At 37.6% G+C, this 23,696-nt stretch overlaps 1 protein-coding gene across 2 annotated transcripts in view; it reads left to right on the forward strand.

Moving 5' to 3' along the window:
• Positions 1–23,696, forward strand: part of LOC139478572 (tetratricopeptide repeat protein 39B-like) — an 85,040-nt gene that overhangs the window by 8,791 nt on the left and 52,553 nt on the right. Inside the window, exon 1 of one of the 2 annotated variants that reach the window (XM_071261109.1) lies at positions 15,601–16,060. The exons of the other annotated variant lie outside the window; for it this stretch is intronic. Within the exon in view, the coding sequence (XP_071117210.1) occupies positions 15,987–16,060 (74 nt within the window). The 5' untranslated portion in view covers positions 15,601–15,986. Of the gene's footprint in view, positions 1–15,600; positions 16,061–23,696 lie in introns of those variants that run through there. 2 annotated transcript variants of the gene reach the window in all.

Consider the following 23,696-nt stretch of genomic DNA (forward strand, 5'->3'; position numbering starts at 1 on the left):
CAAGTTAAGTTGAATAAAATATGTTTAAACCACAAATGGCAACTTTCTGCTTGTCCTTATGATACCTTAACTAGTGGACAGTTTGGCAAGAACTATAGAGCCCCGTTCCACAAAGCGATCTTAGGGCTAAGTTGATTGTAACTCACTAAGTACGCGATCTTATATTTTGGTTACGATCGGCCGCCCGTTCCACAAAGCAATCTTAACTAAGAGAGTTGTAAGTTAAGATCAAAATGCTAAGTTGCCCCGGACCAACTGAGGATCGCTAAAATCAATCTTAAATATTGTACCATAACAACAAAGATGGCCATATTTCGACAATGTGTCGTCTGCTAAACATGACCAAGGGAGGCCACTCTTAGGGAAACTTTCGTATCTCCATTGGCTTAAGATTCCGATCTTTGTTAAAATCGGCTTCTCAAGAACTTGTAAAGTTACAATCGCCCTAAGATCGCTTTGTGGAATGGAACGGGACCCAGGACTAGTGCCAATTTCTGTCGCTGGGTACATGGGTTGTTATGTCATGATACAAAGGAATCTTGTTTGTGATTACAATTAACCCCAGGCAAGATTGTTACATTAAAACACATACAAGTAATATGATGTTATGAGATAGGTGTGGGTGATACAAGTTTTGTCTGTTTGGTGATTTAACATGTTAATGGGGAAGTATTTTGGTCTGCAGGTTTTCGGCGTTGGCGTTGTGTCGACAGAACATGAACGTGTAATGAGATTCCAACGTATATGTAAAATGGACTCTGTTTAGACAATTAACCCCACACAGAATTGTTAAACTAAAACAGATACAAGAAGTGTGACGAGGTGTGGTTGAAGTGGGGAATATGAGTTTTGGTCTTGACTGGTGACTACTTTCTGGGGCAGTATTTCGGTTTGCAGGATATGTGTCAGCAGAATACAAACATATAGAGAATCCCACCCGAGTGTCTTTTGATATCAAATATATTAATACGGGTTGATAAAAGTGAGAAAAATCTCAGGCTTGCCGAAGAGTTTTTCCACTTTTATCAACGAGTGTTGATATATTTGATATCAAAAGACACGAGGATGAGATTTAATTTATCATCCAACATCATTCTTCCAACCTTTTCAGTTTGTAGACAGTAATGATCAGTGTCTTCAGTGTAAAAAGTACTGCTAACAGCTTCAGTAGCAGAGCCATTAGTGATGTCATTTGATTGTGATGTCATGGTAACCAATGATGTCACAATGGTCTGCAAAGCATTGTGATGTAATTTCATCGCAGCGATATCGCTTGATCTCATCAAGCGATATCTCCAGTGGGAGCCAGTTTTGGATGATAAAACAAGATTCAAACCTGTATAGAAAAAGGAAGCTGTTTGGACTGTAATGTGTTTTGAGGTGGCACGTCCTGATGCCAGCAATAGTCTGTTTGATTCTGCTTGACCTGACAATCACTTAGCTTGCCTGTGGTGGCAACAGGTGTGTCATGGACAGCCTGGCAACAGAGACTGCCAACTGAGCAGCCAGGCTGGTCACAGATGGGATCATTTTGTGTTGGGCTTTGGGAGGATTTAGATACATAGAATAGGCTTATGCTGATGTGAAGTTTGTCATCTCGCCCGAGACCAAACCTGTTGATGAATATGGTCTCTACTGTGTTATTGACTGCTCTTTACTGTGTGATAACTGCTCTTTACTATGACAACTACTCTTTACTGTGTGATAACTACTCTTTACTGTGTGATAACTGCTCTTTACTATGACAACTACTCTTTACTGCGTGATAACTACTCTTTACTGTGTGATAACTGCTCTTTACTGTGATAACTACTCTTTACTGTGTGATTACTGCTCTTTACTATGACAACTACTATTTACTGTGTGATAACTGCTCTTTACTGTGATAACTACTCTTTACTGTGTGATAACTGCTCTTTACTTTGACAACTGTTCTTTACTCTGTGATAACTGCTCTATGACTACTACTCTTTACTGTTATGACTTGTCTTTACTGTTATAACTGCTCTTTACTATGACAACTACTCTTTACTGTGTGATAACTACTCTTTACTGTGTGATAACTACTCTTTACTGTTATGACTCTTCTTTACTGTTATAACTGCTCTTTACTTTGACAACTGTTCTTTACTGTTATGACTGGTCTTTATTGTTATGACTGTTCTTTACTGTCATGACTGTTCTTTACTTTATGATAACTATTCTTTACTGTGATAACTGCTCTTAAGTGTGTGATAACTGCTCTTTAATGTGTGATAACTGCTCTTTAATATGGCAACTGCTCCTTACTGCTGCTCTGGAATGTGATAACAGCTTTTGAATGTGATAACTGCACTGTGTCATGTTTATTGTGATAAAGTTTCTCTTTCATAATATGTTACTACTAGTATTTGTTTGCAAACTTATAGCATGAGCATGATACGACTGCATTAAGAGGGTTAATGTGCATATTTCTCACACTTTTATGCAGTGTTGTGATGAGGGTGCATGATGATAACATAACTCAATAACTCAAACTCTTGGAATAATCATGATAAAATACACCTACATTCAGCTTTATTTCATGAAGGATGCATATCTGCCACACAAGTAAGGAATTTGGATGATAATAAGACGACTTTTCATAGATTTAATTTAAAATAAATCGTATTTAAGCAAGGAAATGAATTATACTACCCGATACTTATATTGCCAGGTTTTCATTGGACCTTAGCGCCAAGTGGCTGCACAGTGATGCCAGATTTGTGCAGGATATAAACTGTTATGCCAGCCTACATCATGTACATACAGGTGTTACATGAATCATTTATTCATAAGCCTCAGTCCCAACATGTAACTCTTACCTGATGATATAGTCCAAGCAAGTTATTTCCTGTTCTCAACATAGTCAGGTGATTTCTGGAATTGATTTAGGATAATGAGGCCCAGTTTTTCCGGGAACAAAAAACCAAGTTGGAATAAAGGACAAAGGTACATATTATGTCAAATGTTATGAATAAAGAATGAATGTTACAAATAAAGGTAATTATATACATATGAATAGTGAACTCAAAATACAAAACAATACCAGTGAACAACTTGCTTACAAAAGACATCATATGTAAAGAAAGAACACTGTGTACTTATGAACGTCAGTGCACAAAAGGGACACAAAACTAGTACAGGACAAGTTGACAATATAGAGCGCCAGATTGCGCTGCAATTTGTAAATCATTCCGAGTTTCCCCGTGTATATGATAAATGAATGCCGAAGTGCTCTATGTATTACGTCATTCCTCATGCACTCAGCGTGTGACGTCAAACACGTAAGTGTTATATGAGTTATTTTTTAACGTTGTGCAAGAATATTGCGGCACTTGCTCTACCTCAGACTGTCATGCCTGTAATATTACTGAGAAATGTAAAATGTTAAATTTCCTTTCTAACTGCAGATAGTAACACAATTTGAAAAAAAGGCACTGCTAAGTACTGTCCCGAGATTTTGTAATGCGTAAAACAGGATTTTTCGACACACCAATAAAAGTACTATGCAACAATTTGTCCTTTTGTCGTTTCAAATATATGAATGACACAAATATATGTTAAGTGTTAAATGAGTGTTTATTGAAGGTTGTGTACTAAATACATGTACTAATTAGGCAGATGGCGGATTAAACAGAGAACACTATTTATCAAAACGTGCCACTTTTCCTGTGACGATGACCGAACACTCGATACATAATCGCAACATGTATAGATAGAATATATACACATATATACATGTATGTATATAAGGACTGTTACGATACACTCGCATATTCGGTGAATCGAATCGTTTCCATTCATGATTTGAATTCGTTATTCGTGGCCACTAGAATCAAATATTTATGAATATGCAAGTGTGTGCATTTATATAAAAATATCCATAAGAACATATGATATGCATAGATTTCTTCAAAGACAACACTCTTATAATATTTAAGTTGACAGTATTGTGGTCACTGGTCATTGTCTCATTTGAGTAAATACTAGTACCTGGATAAGAGCAGTATATAAATGTATAATATATTAAAATTAACAAATCATGTCCAATAATTTATGTTGTTATTGCTTCACTGAATATAACAAATAATACATCAGCTGCTGACTTGTTATTGTATTCGTAAATTAATATTCTTATTCGTTACCCTATATTCATAATACAAATCATATTCGTATCATAGTCATAACATATTCGTTGCACCCAAATGTATATATATGACGTCACTCAATGAGTGCACGTGGAATGACGTAATACATTGTGCATTTATCATATACGTGGTGGAGCGAGCCAATTAAACTCGGAATGTTTTACAAATTGCAGCGCCATCTGGCGTTCTTTATTGTCAACATTGTCCTTTAGCAGTTTTGTGTCCTTTTTGTACACTGACGTTCATAAGTACACATTGTTCTTTCTTTACATATGACGTCCATGTTTGCAAGTTGTTCATTGGTATCGTATTGTATTTTGGGTTCATTTTTCGTATGTTAATATTGACCTTTATTCGTAACATTCATTCTTTAATCATAACATTTGACTATTATTGCGTATGTTTGTCCTTTATTGCAACTTTGTATTTTTTGACCCAATGGCCGCCCATACCGTTTGACAGGATTTCAGTGCATTTCTGTGTGTCTGTTTGATTTCAGCAGTTGCCATTGATTTCTTAGTGTAATCTTGAGCAGATTTCCCCCCCACTCAACAGGCTTGTCTCCCGGTTGTGGTCGATTGAAGAGGCTGTGAAAGGCTTCATGTGGACAGCTAGTTGAGCATGTTCAGTGCGACTCAGTGTTTTCATGGCATTGATTAGTCATATAAATAGATGACATGGTTGACAATTGCATCTGTTATCATGGATGAGTGACATTTGAAGTGCAGTCACATTTTTGTTATCATGGACGTTTTCCTTTTGAAGTGCAGTCAGATTTCTGTTATGTATGTGTGACATATGAAGTGCAGTCAGATTTCTGTTATGTATGTGTGACATTTGAAGTGCGGTCAGATATCTATTATGTATGTGTGACATATGAAGTGCAGTCAGATTTCTGTTATGTATGTGTGACATTTGAAGTGCGGTCAGATATCTATGATGTATGTGTGACATTTGAAGTGCAGTCAGATTTCTGTTATCATGTATGCGTTCCTAATCTTTAATGGAAAAAAATGTTATTCAATACTAGATCTGCAAATTCTACAATCGGCTGAAATCTGCACGGCAGTTGCCATGTTGTTTATGTTCCTGATGTCGATTTCGTTATGCAATTTTGATGGGACTTTGCAAAGATTTGTTAGTCCAACGAAAATATAATTCCATAATTCCAGTTTAATTCGGCAAGATGGAAACTGGACTATCATAGTTTACTCCCTTGCTTCGGGAAGAGTGCTTGTGATCTGCTGCTATAGAGTTTGAATCTAGGGACCTCCAGAACAAGTTTCTTTCAACACTGAGGTTATGTTTGTTTGTTTGTTTGCTGTTTAATGCCATACTAAGCAGTATCCCAGCGAAATGACGACGGTCCATGAATAATCTAGTCTGGACCAGACAATCTAGTGATTAACATAATGAACATCAATCTGCACAATACGATGAAAAGTATCAAACAAGTCAGTGAGCCTGACCACCCGATCTCGTTAGTCGCCTCTTACGACAAGAAGGGGTTGCTGTAGACCAGTTGTAACCCGGATCTTCACGGGTTGGTTGATAATGCATTTTCACACGCATCTCAGCTAACATGGATAATCAGTATGTCACACTCTTGTCATTCTAGAACGTATGCCAATGAAAAAGGTGCTAAAATTTCCCACTCAAATCAGGCAGATGCACAACAAATATGTGAACAAGATGCAGTGCAAACTTAGAAAACAGTAGGATAAAGTCGGTCATCAATCCAAACACTTTATTGAATGAAGTTGGAAATAACAATAGAGCTGTGTGCAGAAAATTGATCCACTGGACACATAAAAGTGCCTCAATGTAATAAGCAGCGTGTGAAGATGCTCAGGTGACAAGAAAATACAAATACCACCATGGCTTTGTCCTGAATCTGCCCTTTCTGATTGAATTGTCTGGAATACCCCAAAGTACTCAGGGTAATATAACGCGAGTGATGCTTTTGTGCTGGGGTATTATTGCCATAATTTCAGTGTTGGATCGGGTAATAACACCGCAATGTTGGCGTTCATGATGGGACTGGTACTTTCCACGGGGAAATTTGTTTGTGTGCGAGTTTGATATGTGTCAATTGAATATTGCCCACACTTTTGGTATGATTTTTTTCGGAAGCTCTTTTTTTCATGTTTTTTAATGGTAATTTTACATATTATTTGTGGTTGTTTCAAACTCATTAAAATCAGATCTTAGTTCTCGCTACCGCTAAACAAAGATCTGAGGACATCACCATTACTGGTCACGTCAGACTGACCTTGCTCGAACTTTGACCGACCAATGGAATGACCAATCAGAAGGCAGCTTTCTTGTGCTTTATGGCACTATTTTCAAATTGGCGACAATGCTTCGAAACATATTTTGACAAATTCTTGATTAAAAATTTAAAACCTGAACAAAAGAACATTCTGGAATTGCTAATAGATGGTCTAGATTGTATGGATTCAGTCATTAAACCCGTAACTATCGTTCAGAACACCCTGTGTTAAAGTTTTCGAGGATGCATGATTAGAAATCACATACCAACTGTCACTTTCATGATCTGGTAAGCGACGCTCTGATTGGTCGGATGAAAGGTCTGATTTTAGTGAGATTGTGGTTGTTTGAAAATCGTCTTGTAATGATTCTATTTAATTTGAAAATCCTAACCCTTGTTAAGATCCAGGTTAGAATTGGTCTTCAGCAGCATCCCATGCTTGTCGTATGAGCGACTTTTGCTCATGATGTCAATCCCTGGACTGTCAGGTCCAGACTTGATTATTTACAGACCACCATCATATAGTTTACTGGTGTTAAACAAACAGACAGACAAACAAACAAACAAACAAACAAACAAACACTCTCTTGCTCATGATTATGTTAATAATTTCCATTTATCCTTTTTTTGCGTGATGTCTACTATGAAGTTGTTCAACATGTTTAGTTTCTTTAAAGAATTTTTATATACTAAAAATGATACATACCCACACTAGGATGACCTGTGAGGAAGTAAATACCATCAATATAATAATTATTGCCCATTAGGGCTGTGTATTAGCAAAATTGCCAATAGTGCGATATATTGGGAGCTAAAGTGTTTGACAGTGATTGACACAGATTGTTCATGCAGATCCTATTTGCCACACACTGAAGTAAATATTAGTTAGCATGGTCAGTCGCTGCCCTTTTGTAGTCATGGACACAGGGGAGATTATGTGAGAGAAAAACTACTTCCTCGTTACCACCTTTTTGTCAATCAATTTGTGAATGAATTTCTGTGCAGGTTTAGGTTAAATGCTACAAATAATAATGAAATTTTGTATATTTGTTTTGCCTAATATACCTGAACACAGAAAAAGTATTGCAATATGTATCGTTTGAAAAGCGTATTGCAGTATACCAGTAATGCCGCGCAGTCGCATTGCCCATGGCATCTAGGATAGATAGAAATCAAAAGGTATGTTTTTCCGAATACCATCTACATATGAAACACTTAAAAGCAAGAGACCGCCTCCGTGGTCTAGGGGTAGAGTGTTCTCCCGTAGTGAGGAATGTCCAGGGTTACAATCCCGGCCGCGTCATACCAAAAGACGTTAAAAGATGGTACTTGTTGTTACCCTGTCTGGTGCTCGGCATTAAACAGCTAAAACAAGGACTGGTCGGCTTGGAGTAAGTATACTGTGTCTGAGTTGGGTATTTATGTTAAAATGCGGCATGTATCTCAGTGAGCTAGCACTATAAATCGGCATCAGTCCGGACTAGTACAAGCAGCCACACAAACACTCACACGTACATGCCAGTCGCTATATAAGTGCAATAATCTTGGACGCGACGTTAAACCCCATTTCACCTCTCCTTCACCTCACTTAAGGGCAAGAAGATATGAGATATTTAATTATTTCCCCCTGGGTGCCTGTGTTGACAAGGTCCCCAGTAACCTGTGCTTGTCATAAGAGGCATGTTAGTGGATTAGATTCAGGTGATTTGGTTGATTGGGCGTCATCAAACCCAGATGTCATGGGACTTTGTTCATAATATCAACCACTTGTTTATCTGTGTAGATAGGCATTGGTGAAAGGATTAGAGTGTTGTTCGTGCTCTCAGTCAGTGGTTTGCCTGGTCCGGGTTTGATTCTGTACTATGTTCATGGGCTTCTATGAAATGGCTGGAATATCACTGACTGATGGATTAAGCACAACATTCACTCACTGGTCTATATGCTTGTCAAAAGTATGTCGTAAGAGGCGACTAACGGGTTCAGGTGGTCAGACTCGCTGACTTGGTTGATGCATGTCATCGTATCCCAATTGCATCAATCCTCATGTCAATCACTGGATTATCTGGTCCAGACTCAATTATTTGCCGTCACATAGCTTAAATATTGCTGAGTCGGGCAATATAACAAGAGAAAAACTCACTGGTCTTGTGATCAAGCATTGTTATTTTATACTAAATCTTGACCGGTAGAAGTTAATCAGTGATTTGGAAGGCTATAGAGAAATCAATACTGTATACATAAGACTTCTGTAGAATTGACATTTCAAGTATCAATAGCATCTGCTTGCTTTCAAAGAAAAGAGTTACTGATCTGGATGTAGTTGTTTGCGTGTAGCAGTATCATACTGGCAAGGATCAAGCAGTGGTATAGTGTTTCAGTCTGAAGATCAGACACATCTTTGCATTTTGTAATTTGTAGCTGTTTATCAGAGGAAAATAGTTTGTGATATATGTGCATCAGCTGTCTTATTTTGCTTATTTTGGGAAGTTCTGATAAAGAAAGAATGTTAATCAGTCTTTTGCCCATCTGAAGCAGCGAAGCAATGAATCAAAGTTTAATGGTCAAAGATGCAGTGTTATATCTCAAACAAAAGGGAATTTTTTAGGATGAGTGGGAGATGACGATTAAACGATGACATCAGTGTATTGTAACCTTGTGTGACAGCATGAAATGATGCCATCCATGGAATCTCGTGCTCAATAGAAATTGAGGGAAATGTGCATGTGTTTATGCACCAACAATGTTTTATTGTTTTCTTACAGATAAACGTTTCAAACGTATGTGGTTAGAAATATTTTTTTGAAAGTTAAATACACATTTCACTTTCATGTGAAACTGTTCCCATGGTGATTGATTTTCATACATGCTTCAATAGTATTCTGTGAATGTGGCACTGGAGATAACATCTTATTTTTATTTGAACAATAAAAAGGGTAATTATGTTTTTAAAAATACTAATCTCAGAAAAAACTAAATTCTCTTAATGCAGACGAGTGGACATCAGGCATCTGTTGTGTGTAAACAAGAGAATTGTTTAGCATTGTGTTGGGTCTTGAAGGATACAAGGGAACAGTCATTGTTTGGTCAGCCTATGTTAAATGACCAGTGTCAGAATGATCAGGCGGTCCTGTACATATAGTACGTATGTCAAGCTATTGGCTGAGCTATGATACCTCCTGACATAAGGGGTCCAGGTCCACTGAGGCACTGCAATTGCTCAGTTGCCTCCCATAGGTATGTCAGGATCCTAAGATAGTGGCTCCAAATGCAAGATTCACCCTGATTATTATCTAATGTGTCAGCACCATACCTGTACATGATGGTTTCAAAATGCAAGCAAGGATCAAGCGTTTGGGAAAAGGAGGGGTGAATTTGTGCTTTCGCAATTTACGATTTGAACGATTGTCATTTTATTGAAAATAAGTTTTGTTTCTTTGTTGTTTAATGCCGCACTCAGCAATATTCCAGCTATGTGACGGCTGTCTGTAAAAAATCGAGTCTGGACAACACGATCCAGTTCTACCTCGGATCTTCACGAGTCTGAAAATAAGTCATCAAATAGGGAGACATAGTGTCGTCATACTTTTACCTCTTGGCCCAGTAACTTCATATGCTTCAATCTATGATTGGGAAATATTCAAATATTCAGGTTATCTGAACTTCATGGCTCTATTTTTCTGTAGGTGCCTTGCTCAGTCATTTTGGATTATTGTCACAGTGTCTGTCAAATGTATTTAACGGCCAAAGTCTTGATTGTGAACTTGAGCTGATAATGGAATAAGCGATTTAGCTTTTCAACCATGGCATTTTGGATCTCAAAGTTACTGTGCAAGTCTTTTTGATATTGGTGATGGATGTGGTGATTGTAATTAGATTCTGATATTTCTCCGCAGATCCAGACATCCATTGATTCTTGACAGGTTTTTTTGGGGTGTACTTGTGGCATGCAATTTGAAAAACAGGCTACAATTTCAGAGAAATTGAAGATTTTAGTCTAGTCCATTACATGTCATTGTCCGCTCCCCTGGACATTTTGGAAGTGGTGCGCATAATCCGATAATCATGTAACTAGACCCATCAGTCAAATGCAGCTTCTTACACAATGAACATGTGGGGTTTCCAGGCAAGACTGTGTTCTCAGAAACTCATTTTCTTAAGTGGCTGCAGAATTGGGGATTGAATGACCACAATGTAGTGGGTGGATGAGTGTTCGTGATTGCTGATTGAACATCGTGAAGGACAAAAAACCCATCCACCAAAGGACAAAAATCCTTGTCGGAGTTTGTCATTACCCTGATGTTAAAGATTTGGGTGGTCCTGAGATTCAAGACTGTAGGAGCAAGCCTCAAAAGACATAGGACCCCCTTAGTTTCGTACTGTTTGTGTGATGAAGCTCTCATTGAGGCAAAAGTCTCTGTATAGCCTGAAGGTATTTGGCTGTAAAATGTAATACCGTATTTGACGTAATAAGATATTTTTCCAGAATTTAATCGCCCATAATAAAGGGTGCATATAACACAGGAGTGAGTATTATACGTGAATTAATAAGTCTTGTGTACATTGATCAATCGGAACTGGTGCTAATTGGGATTGTTCACTAGCCAATATATTAGCAAATGTCGCCGTTGGCGCTTAATAGAGCGTGGCGCTTATTACGTCAAATACAGTATGTGTAATGGATATTGAATAATCAGGGTTAAACATTTTGATTGGCTAATTATTTTGAATGGTATTCTTGACTGATAATGGACTAAGTGATTTATGAATTCACTAGTTCTCCGTTTGGTGAGATACACAGGATTTGCTTTTACTGAACACCTTCCAAACTGTTGTAAATCCACTATTGGGTTGTAGATTGAAAGACATTAGTCTAGGCCACCGATCTACAAAGCATATGTATGGCTACGATTATCTTGACACTAGTTTGACACAGAGACTCACGGCTGTCATAGATCTACAAGTGCCCAGTCCGCTAGCTGCCTTCTTGTCTGTGATGGGGGAAGGGGCATAGGTGACCAAGTCTAATAGTTTCTTTATATGGGGGTATATGAAAAGTGTGAATGGGGATGAAAGTCTAATAGTTTCTTTATATGGGGGTATATGAAAAGTGTGAATGGGGATGAAAGTCTAATAGTTTCTTTATATGGTGGTATATGAGAAGTGTGAATGGGGATGAAAGTCTTATAGTTTCTTTATATGGTGGTATATTAAAAGTGTGAATGGGGATGAAAGTCAAATAGTTTCTTTATATGGTGGTATATGAGAAGTGTGAATGGGGATGAAAGTCATATAGTTTCTTTATATGGTGGTATATGAGAAGTGTGAATGTGGATGAAAGTCAAATAGTTTCTTCATATGGTGGTATAATAAAAGTGTGAATGGGGATGAAAGTCAAATAGTTTCTTTATATGGTGGTATATGAAAAGTGTGAATGGGGATGAAAGTCTAATAGTTTCTTTATATGGTGGTATATGAGAAGTGTGAATGGGGATGAAAGTCTTATAGTTTCTTTATATGGTGGTATATGAAAAGTGTGAATGGGGATGAAAGTCAAATAGTTTATTTATATGGTGGTATATGAGAAGTGTGAATGGGGATGAAAGTCTTATAGTTTCTTTATATGGTGGTATATGAGAAGTGTGAATGTGGATGAAAGTCAAATAGTTTCTTCATATGGTGGTATAATAAAAGTGTGAATGGGGATGAAAGTCAAATAGTTTCTTTATATGGTGGTATATGAAAAGTGTGAATGGGGATGAAAGTCAAATAGTTTCTTTATATGGTGGTATATGAAAAGTGTGAATGGGGATGAAAGTCAAATAGTTTCTTTATATGGTGGTATATGAGAAGTGTGAATGGGGATGAAAGTCTTATAGTTTCTTTATATGGTGGTATATGAGAAGTGTGAATGGGGATGAAAGTCTTATAGTTTCTTCATATGGTGGTATATGAGAAGTGTGAATGGGGATGAAAGTCAAATAGTTTCTTTATATGGTGGTATATGAGAAGTGTGAATGGGGATGAAAGTCTAATAGTTTCTTTATATGGTGGTATATGAGAAGTGTGAATGGGGATGAAAGTCTTATAGTTTCTTTATATGGTGGTATAATAAAAGTGTGAATGGGGATGAAAGTCTTATAGTTTCTTTATATGGTGGTATAATAAAAGTGTGAATGGGGATGAAAGTCTTATAGTTTCTTTATATGGTGGTATAATAAAAGTGTGAATGTGGATGAAAGTCAAATAGTTTATTTATATGGTGGTATATTAAAAGTGTGAATGGGGATGAAAGTCTTATAGTTTCTTTATATGGTGGTATAATAAAAGTGTGAATGGGGATGAAAGTCAAATAGTTTCTTTATATGGTGGTATAATAAAAGTGTGAATGGGGATGAAAGTCTTATAGTTTCTTTATATGGTGGTATATGAAAAGTGTGAATGGGGATGAAAGTCTTATAGTTTCTTTATATGGTGGTATATGAAAAGTGTGAATGGGGATGAAAGTCTTATAGTTTCTTTATATGGTGGTATATGAAAAGTGTGAATGGGGATGAAAGTCTTATAGTTTCTTTATATGGTGGTACATGAGAAGTGTGAATGCGGATGAAAGTCTTATAGTTTCTTTATATGGTGGTATAATAAAAGTGTGAATGGGGATGAAAGTCTAATAGTTTCTTTATATGGTGGTATAATAAAAGTGTGAATGGGGATGAAAGTCTTATAGTTTCTTTATATGGTGGTATAATAAAAGTGTGAATGGGGATGAAAGTCTAATAGTTTCTTTATATGGTGGTATAATAAAAGTGTGAATGGGGATGAAAGTCTTATAGTTTCTTTATATGGTGGTATAATAAAAGTGTGAATGGGGATGAAAGTCTAATAGTTTCTTTATATGGTGGTATAATAAAAGTGTGAATGGGGATGAAAGTCTAATAGTTTCTTTATATGGTGGTATAATAAAAGTGTGAATGGGGATGAAAGTCTTATAGTTTCTTTATATGGTGGTACATGAGAAGTGTGAATGGGGATGAAAGTCTTATAGTTTCTTTATATGGTGGTATAATAAAAGTGTGAATGGGGATGAAAGTCTTATAGTTTCTTTATATGGTGGTATATGAAAAGTGTGAATGGGGATGAAAGTCTTATAGTTTCTTTATATGGTGGTATAATAAAAGTGTGAATGGGGATGAAAGTCTAATAATTTCTTTATATGGTGGTATAATAAAAGTGTGAATGGGGATGAAAGTCTAATAGTTTCTTTATATGGTGGTATAATAAAAGTGTGAATGGGGATGAAAGTCTAATAATTTCTTTATATGGTGGTATATGAAAAGTGTGAATGGGGATGAAAGTCTAATAGGTTCTTTATATGGTGGTATATGAAAAGTGTGAATGGGGATGAAAGTCAAATAGTTTCTTTATATGGTGGTATAATAAAAGTGTGAATGGGGATGAAAGTCTAATAGTTTCTTTATATGGTGGTATATGAAAAGTGTGAATGGGGATGAAAGTCTTATAGTTTCTTTATATGGTGGTATATGAAAAGTGTGGTGCAAAGACCTTGGCATACTACGTCAAATGTCTGCTGAATGTTGAGATGGTAATATGGAGTATATAAAAGATGCAGATTTATTTTTTTCAATCAGTAAGGCAAACTGTTAACTGTGTTACTGATATGTATGGCTTTCATGCGTACCCTCCTCCAATAAATGCATTTGCTAGTGTAAGCTCTATAAATATCATATCAACACAGATATGTATCTTTTTGAGGTAAAAAATAGAGGATATCTCCAGCACAGTTTGGATGTAGCTGGCATAGATTGATTGAGTGAGTGAGTGAGTGAGTTGGTTTTAACGCCGCTTTTAACAGTATTCCAGTCCTATCGTGGCGTGTCAGCTTAATGTGGGAGGAAAGCCCGAAGTGATGCAGGTCTCATAGATGGTGCTGACAAACCTAGAAACATAATTGGGGCGAACCGGGATTCGAACCCACAATCATAGGTTTCTGGCGTGCCCAAGGGACGCAACTCTGCACAGCGAATCGTGGTGCCTTAGACGACTGGGCCACCTGTGACCCCATAGATTGATTGAACTTTAGAGACACAGGAACATACCTTGAGAAATGGGAATTGTGAACAATATATATGAAATACAGTTAAAGATGAATACTGTCTTGGTTTATGATAGACAGTGATAAATATGACTTTCTAAGAAGTCAGTACCCTGGTTTATAAGTCGACAGTTTCTTGTGAATCCTTCTTTAGATAGATTTACATTCACATCTGTTCACAGTAGGTGTATGATGGAATTTGTCCATGTTTATATATCATGCTGTGTTGCTAAAGACCTGATTTGGTAAATTTAACAATCATTTTGAAAATCATCTTGGCTAGGGCTGGGACGAGTCCAAATTTACTACCCGGGTACCCACTCCAGGTCTCAAGAGATGTCTCAAAATGTCTGATTGGGAACTTTTTTAGCATAGCCCGGGCAAAACATATTTAGGTACATGTATTAAAAAATCTGGTCATACATACACTGAAGTTGACTTAAGTTATATGTTTATTCAACCATATGAAGAGTCAGAAGGAATGGTGCATAGTCAGAAAGCAAAGCGAATATTAATGTTTTGTAGTGTAACTATAGAGTTCCAGATAATTTTAGTCATTAGACAATATATCACGTGACTAACCACGGGTCTGGGTAGTCCTGTGGGTACGCGAGTCCTACTCAGTACCCACCCGTCCCAGCCCTAATCTTGGCCTTAAAATACTGAAATAGATCCTTCCGGTGATTTTTGCTTGAGACAAATATGAGACATTTTTATGTTTTGGCAAATTTTGCCAGGATATTTCTCTATAGTTTTACTAAAATTAAAATAAATATCATTTGGACATGTAGTATAACAATCAGTCAATGTTTCAGAATATGAACAGATGAAACTGTTATTCTGTTTATTCATAAACTGTTTATTCATAAATTATGCCCCAAGATTGGAGATTTTCAACTTTTTAAAGTTGAGCGTGTTGACGAGGGCTTGGAGCATGTGGTTAGATGAGCATCTGCTACTCACATCCATCACTGTTCCGAGATGTTGCAGCAATCAATAACTTTAAAGCTTTCATTATTATAACTACTTCTGTTGGGGGTTAAGTTACAATGTGATAATCCCCATCGCTTGTCAGTAATGACGACTCTTGAGGACCTATGCATTGTAATCAGTTTTAGAAAGGATGTTCAAATAGAAGGCCAGTTTGGAAAAAAACCCTACAAAGGTTTATTTGTAGTTTGACTTGCGGGAATGATTTTGTGCAGGGTTGTGCAGGCTTGTTGAGTTGGCTAAACGTATTGACCAGCTCGTTGCATGACAAACACTGTGTGCAGTTGAGAGGTATTTCTGGTAGCAGTCGTGATACAAATCTAGCCGAAACAGTTGGATTCAGCAAAGTTCTTGCAGTATAGGTGGATAAGGTTTGGAGAGTGTTTTCAAGCTGGTCGTTGTTTTGGTAGTAGCGCTGACATGAGTTGAGAATTGGTCCGGCACCATGGATGGCGGGTCACCGTTCCGGCGCCTCAGCTTCCTGTCTGGAGACGTGAGACCCAAAACTACAGCTGGTTGGTAAGTTTGAGATGTAACTGAAGGCATGCTGTTTATTAGTTTCTGTTTTATCCTGCTATTTTCATTCTGTTTGAATACATTTGTTCAAAGATTTAGAACTGGTGAGTTGTTTTTGGTCTGAAGCTAGGTGTTTCGTATAATTGCAAGACTATAGAAGTAGTCCTCAAACAAGATTATCATGTTAATGGATACAAAGTTTGTTTGGTGGCAGACTGTCTTAACCACTTTGTATATGGTCATTTTTATTCTATGATTTCTGCATGAATTAGCTTTAGTAACATACAGTTTAATTTTCTTCAGTAGAAAATCTTACCAATGTCAGATATTTCAGTCACCCTTTGTTTAAGAATACTAGAGATAAGCCACAGATATTATTCTGGAAGTTTGTTACCAGACTTCATAACAATGGTAGTATGCTATGTTTTCATTAAGTATAAATCAGTGTTTGAAATCAAGGATCCTTGGTGTTTGCTGGTATGGTCATAATGGTATTTGAATCCAGGGACCCCAACAATCTCTAACGTTCATTATGACAAGCAAAAGCTGAATTTTGGACACAGAATATTGTAAATTTCTAAAAACATCCTGCTTATCGTGGTTATGGAGTGTTGGTATTGTCAGTTATATTGCCTCGGTTATAATGATTAAATTTATGTTTGGTAGTATTCAGAATGAAGCGTCCAAGTCAAGGAGTCCTTGTCATCAGCCTAATGTGAAAGATGTACGATTTGAGGGATTCCTAGATTCAGATGACTATAGCAGCAAACCTCTACCTCCCCAGTATCTCCATTAGGTTCTAACACTGGGCCCCATTACACAAAGCGATCATAGAGCTATGACTGTCAAAGGTCTATGTCAAAGTATGGGAGTTACAATCACCTTAGGGCTACGACTGTCGTATATCTATGTTAAAGTATGGGAGTTACAATCACCTTAGTGCTAAGACTGTCATAACTCTATGTTAAAGTATGGGAGTTACAATCACCTTAGGGCTAAGACTGTCATAAATCTATGTTAAAGTATGGGAGTTACAATCACCTTAGTGCTAAGACTGTCATAAATCTATGTCAAAGTATGGGACTTACAATCACCTTAGTGGCTACGACTGTTGTATATCTATGTTAAAGTATGGGAGTTACAATCACCTTAGTGCTAAGACTGTCATAACTCTATGTTAAAGTATGGGAGTTACAATCACCTTAGGGCTAAGACTGTCATAAATCTATGTTAAAGTATGGGAGTTACAATCACCTTAGTGCTAAGACTGTCATAAATCTATGTCAAAGTATGGGACTTACAATCACCTTAGTGGCTACGACTGTCGTATATCTATGTTAAAGTATGGGAGTTACAATCACCTTAGTGCTAAGACTGTCGTAAATCTATGTTAAAGTATGGGAGTTACAATCACCTTAGGGCTAAGACTGTCGTAAATCTATGTTAAAGTATGGGACTTACAATCACCTTAGTGCTAAGACTGTCATAACTCTATGTCAAAGTATGGGACTTACAATCACCTTAGTGCTAAGACTGTCGTATATCTATGTTAAAGTATGGGAGTTACAATCACCTTAGGGCTAAGACTGTCGTATATCTATGTTAAAGTATGGGAGTTACAATCACCTTAAGGCTAAGACTGTGGTAAATCTATGTTAAAGTATGGGAGTACAATCACCTTAGTGCTACGACTGTCGTATATCTATGTTAAAGTATGGGAGTTACAATCACCTTAGTGCTAAGACTGTCGTAAATCTATGTTAAAGTATGGGAGTTACAATCACCTTAGTGCTACGACTGTCGTAAATCTATGTTAAAGTATGGGAGTTACAATCACCTTAGCGCAACGATCGCATTGTGGAATGGGGCCTTGGCCAGTTATATAATTTGTAATGAAATATCATAGTATAACGTTTATACTAAGTTATCTTATAATAATTAGATCTACATCAAGTGCTTTTATGAGTTATCATGGTGTAATATTTATACATCATTTCATATAATTATAGTTTAGCAAGTAATAATTATCATCAGGTAAAATGCATATATAAAATATCAGTAGTTTCAGTTATAGCTTTTAGATAGTTGCTAGCCTAAGGTAATGGGAGCACATCTTCTAGACATACTATTCAATAAAACAAGGGTTACGTCTACATAGTTAATTGATTTGAAGCTTTTACATAAATGCTAGCCTAAGGTGTCAAGATCCCATCTCCCAGACAAAGGATATGTCTACATAGTCTTATAGATTACCTGGAACTATTTTATTTAAGTATATCTGTCATCACCTACCGGGGTATATTAGAATAACATTACTTCAATTAAGACTCATTAAGGATTAGCCCCCATACAAGCTTGTCTATAGTGCATTAAGGATTAGCCCCCATACAAGCTCGTCTATAGGGCATTAAGGATTAGCCCCCACACAAGCTCATCTATAGTGACACCATAATCTCTTTCAAAGCATCCGGTAAATATGTCAATAAGATTAGTGCCAGTCCAACAGGATTAACAGGGTTTAGTATTCCCCTATGTCTAGCCATCCATTTAGCTTAGGACACAACCAATCGTGTATCAACCAATCACATTCCTTTTTATTGTTCAAATTTTTGTTAAATACATACTGTAGCCAAATTTAAACAGAGAAGGGGTTGGTCACCTCTTACCAAGCAGACCTCTCTCCCACAGCCCAGATTGTTGTACCGACTCTCTGAGGCACCCTCAGATATTTTCTAAGTATATTGTAAATTGTTAATTGTTCTTGTAAATAAAATTGTAATTAGTCTCCTGTGACTCTTTCTCTTTGCTGACTAATTCCCCAAGAAAACCAGCACGTCATTTGGAAGGTATTGTTCACCCAGAACAGTTCCATGATAGAAATATGCAGCAAACCAGACCTCGTCGAGCCTTAGAAATGTCATTCCTTTAAAGACTAGTCCCAAGTAGAGCTGGGACGAGTCCAAATTTACTACCCAGGTACCTGAACCCCTATTACCAAACCCTACCCGGAGTCCCACTGCAAGGCTGTCTGCTTGGTAATTGTTTTACCACAGGCAAGGCTAAAACTATTCAGATACATGTATCAAACAATCAGATCATGCGTTCACTGAAGTTGATTGAAACTTTATCTTTACTCAAACATATACAAGTCAAAAGGAATGTGTGCATCGTGAGAGAGAAATGCGAACATTAGCGACTTTTAGTGTAACCACTGAGCTATAGTGGGTTGTCATTAAACAATATATCACGTGACTAACCACAGGTCCGGGTAGTCCTGGGGTACACGGGTCCTACTCAGGACCCACCCGACCCAAGTACCCGAGTTACCCATCCCAGCCCTAGTCCCAAGTACTCGTGGAAACTTTCACCAGTTTGTTGCTAGTCCTGCTTGAATAAGACTAATCTGTTTACTGTTTACATTTTATGTCAGTTTTATTCACTTCCAATTTGTAGCAATATTGAAGCATTGAGAACTAGTTCAGGAATATGGCCCTCAATGCTACAAGTTAGGACTACCATCACTGGACTTAGACTTGTCCTCAGTACAATTAAGCAGTCTCGGGCTAGTGGACTAGCTTGAATTTCGAAGGCTGTGGTCAAGCTTGTCAGCTTTCAAATATGTTGGAATGATAATTGTTACAATTACATTCTTGGCTTATCACTGGTTACACATGGTCATTTATGCATATTTAAATACATAATGTACAGTGAAGCACTTACTAGACTGACTTAGTCTCGTTGTGCTAGAGACCGCAGAAATGTATGTGTAGGTTAGACCACTGGGATCTGGTGTTTGTTTAAATGTTGAAATGGTCAGTTAAAGTCTTAGAATGACCATTTCAAAAAATTAAACATCGGCTCCTCATGGTCTGACCTGTTTAGACCATGGCCATCATTCAAAATATGAAAGCACCCAAAATATGTTTAATAATATTGTTTTGATATCCGTAATAAAAAAGACATTTGACAATAACTCTATGCATTACTGTGAGAACACCCCTGTCGCCAGTGTCTGATGCACGTAAATTGTGCTCACTGAGCCTGTTGCACATGATCCTCACTTTTTGGCAATTTGGATCATGACATCCTTACCCTTCCCAGTAGCCTCATGGCGTGGTGCAGTCGTGAGTCGTGGCATGATGTGCGGTTCATTAGCATGATTAGCAAGTAGTCTTGTATATAAATACATTTGTTGGATTTTATAAACCATGTATGCACACCAATATATATACACTTGATGTGACGCTGATCAAATATTGGGATACTGATTGATATCCAATCAGATGCACGCTACATGATGATTACAATAATTATTGGATACTGTCTTAGTGAAAAGAATTATGAATTGACCTCAATATATTTTTTGCGTTAATAGAGGTATAAACATAAAAGCGATGTGCACACTGTATAAAACCGGCTCAGCATTATGTTCCAAGCTGGTTTTTTAGTTAAGTAGTGACATAGAAGTGTGGCCTATTGGATAGGGACAACGTCATGGTAATGTTCGAGAATGTCCTATCCCTGTTGGTGACTCTCTCCAGCACAACATCTATGATCCAGTCATCTGTGATCCAAATGTTCATTAGGGATAACTTAACCTTTTGTTTGCAGAATTTCTGACACTTCTTAGTCAGCCTGCCTTGTTCCAGCATATGGTGCTGTGAAGATGGTGGTTGATTTCAGACTTTAATGGAACAAATGATGGAATATTTTGTACTTTTATTTCTCGAGGAATAAAACACAAAATAATCCAAAAATATTCTCAAAATTACAAACTTACAGCGGTTGAGACAAGGAATCCAAACATAAATTTTCTTGAATTTACCTGAACTGTTGAAACTCATTTTAACATTTCAGTCAATGGAGAATGTCCATGTGGCTTTCAAATGTCAAGGCCAGGGGAAGTGATAGACTGCTGTCTAAATGCCTGAATCAAAACATTGCTAAAACAGCATATTCAGTTTTAAGCATGGAGCCCCTGCAAGTTTTTATTATGTGATTTTTTATATATGATCCTGGTCAAGGCACCCTGAAAGTGGGGGAGGTCAGACTCAGTGACTTGCATGTCATTGTACCCCAAAAGCGTGGACTTTGCGTGGTTATGTGTCTAATCCTCACACTGCACTCTAATAAATGTATGATGGCCCATGAGGTATGTGTAGAGCTAGGTATTAGAGTCCTGTAAATGTCATGTGGGCTGTAATCAAGTCAGTGATGACTGAGTGGTATTAAGCATTATGGTTGTGGTAAGTAATTGGCTGTAGTGATAATCTCTTAAATTCCTGATGGTGATTAATGACCTGTCAACCTCATCTCATAGCAACTGAGTTGTCACAACATTAGCTACGGACGCATTGGTTTGACATTTTCTATTGAGCAGTTTCAGAGTTTAATTAAGAATTGGCTTTCACTTTGTGTAAGTTCATCGGAGTATGAACCTTCATAGAGTGAGGTCCAAACTTTATGAACGTCATACAGTTTGGACCTCACTCTTTCAAGAACACCGTCTGGTGAAAAACGTATGAACGTCAAATTGTGTGGTTCATACACTTATGAACGTCAGATTGTGTCGTTCATACACTTATGAATATCAATTTTGCGGTCATGTGACCGACCTCTCGTCCAATGGAAAAGCTGTATATTGTGTAAACGTCAAATTAAAAAATTATTCTTAAATAAATAAAATGGATTCTTTGAGTTTTGAGACATCTGCCTGAAAACTGAATTGTGAAAATGTTGACATCTCAAAACATTTTTTCCTCATTCGAAAAGGCAACTAATGTCGTATTTCAGTACTTTTAAGTTGGGGTCATTTTGGTTGGGGGTTTGGGTGAGTTGGGGTTGTATATGAGGGAGCCCGTGATTATAGGTCTCTGGCACACCTAAGGGATGCAACTCTGTACGTCAAATTGTGGCACCTAAGACTAGGTCACCGATTCCCACTGGCAGAGCAGAAAATATTCAAGATCTTATGTCTATTGAAAAAAGGAATTTCCACATTGGACAAGGAGACTGAATCTATTTCTAGCTATAGATATACACAGATGAAGAGATATATGGCCATTTCGTGACTGGAAGTTGACACAAAGTTTACCACATGAGTGAATCTATAAATTCTTCCTAAGAATGAGTATGTCTGTTTGTACAGTAAACAACCTGTTTCACTTCAGTAAACAAGTTTCATATTTGAACATCCTTATTTAGGGGTTGAAAAATTAAACGTGCAGTCAAAAACTTGTTCAAATATGGAGAGAGACCTCAGACCCAGTGCTTCCAGGTCCTGACTTTTATCAACACTCAGCCATGCGGAGATCCATGTTTAGAATAGGTCCCCAGCAAGCTATGCTTGTCGTATGGGGGCATCGAATTAGATCAAGCTGTCAGTTTTGTTTTACTTGTTGTTTTAAGCCGTACTCAGCAATGTTCCAGGCTGACATCATATAGCTGGAGTATTCCTGAGTGCTGCTTTATGTAACAAACAAATATCAATACTGAGATATAGAAGACTTTCTCTTAGTTATATTTCTATGTCTTCTTACTTGTATGACTGAGGACCGCCTCCGTGGTCTAATGGTAGAGCGTCCGCCCAGAGAGCGGAAGGTCCGGGGTTCGATCCCCAGCCGCATCATACCTAAAGACGTTAAATGATGGTACTTGTTGTTACCCTGTCTGGCGCTCGGAATTAAGGGCTAAAACAAGGACTGGTCGGCTCGGAGTCAGTATACTGTGTCTGAGTGGGGTTAAACTGCGGCATGGTATCTCAGTGTGCTAGCACTATAAATCGGCATCAGTCTGGAGTAGTACAAGCAGCCACACACACATAAATACACGTGCATGCACGTCGCTATATAAGTGCAATAATCTTGGGCGCGATGTTAAACCCCATTTCACCTCACCTTGTATGACTGAGCCGGGGACTGGCAGAGAATAAATTCCCAAGCCAGACATATATATGCATGGTTTGGGATCTTGACACAGACTGTCAGAATTCACCGGTTGAGACAAATTGCACATTTACATGAAGCAAATGCTTGCTTAGAATAGGTGATAAATTACACCAGCAAACGCAAGTCCACATTATGTTATGTCAGCTGGGTTAAACTGGACATATGTTATATATATTGCAGAATATGTTATTGTATTGATTTTCTTCGAAAACCCAAAGGAAAACAAAATATTAACATGCCTGACATGGTATCTGTATTTAAAATGTAAAAGAAAACTTGTTTATTTTATGTAGTTTCTTTGTTTGTGATAGTCACGAAATATCATGGGATTATTTTTATAAAATCAAACGTCTCCTTGTTTTGTCACTTCTTAAAGGGGGCACGGGTGGCCCAATCGTCATAGCGCAGCGATTCTCTGTGCAGAGTTGAGTCCCTTGGGCACACCAGAAACCTATGATTGTTGGTTCAAATCCCGGCTCGCCCCAATAATGTTTCTAGGTTTGTCAGCACCACACCCGTGCTCGTGGGTTTCACCGAAGTTGTAAACATCTGAGACCTGCATCACTTTGGACTTTCCTCCCTCATTAAACTGACACGCCGCGATATAACTGGAATACTGTTAAAAGCGGCATTAAACCCAACTCACGCACTCACTCTTGAATAAACAAATCCTTGAAACATCTGCCCACTGC

Source organism: Haliotis cracherodii, unplaced genomic scaffold (assembly GCF_022045235.1).
Source record: "Haliotis cracherodii isolate W230 unplaced genomic scaffold, xgHalCrac1.p SCAF_4, whole genome shotgun sequence".
NCBI lineage: Eukaryota > Metazoa > Mollusca > Gastropoda > Lepetellida > Haliotidae > Haliotis > Haliotis cracherodii.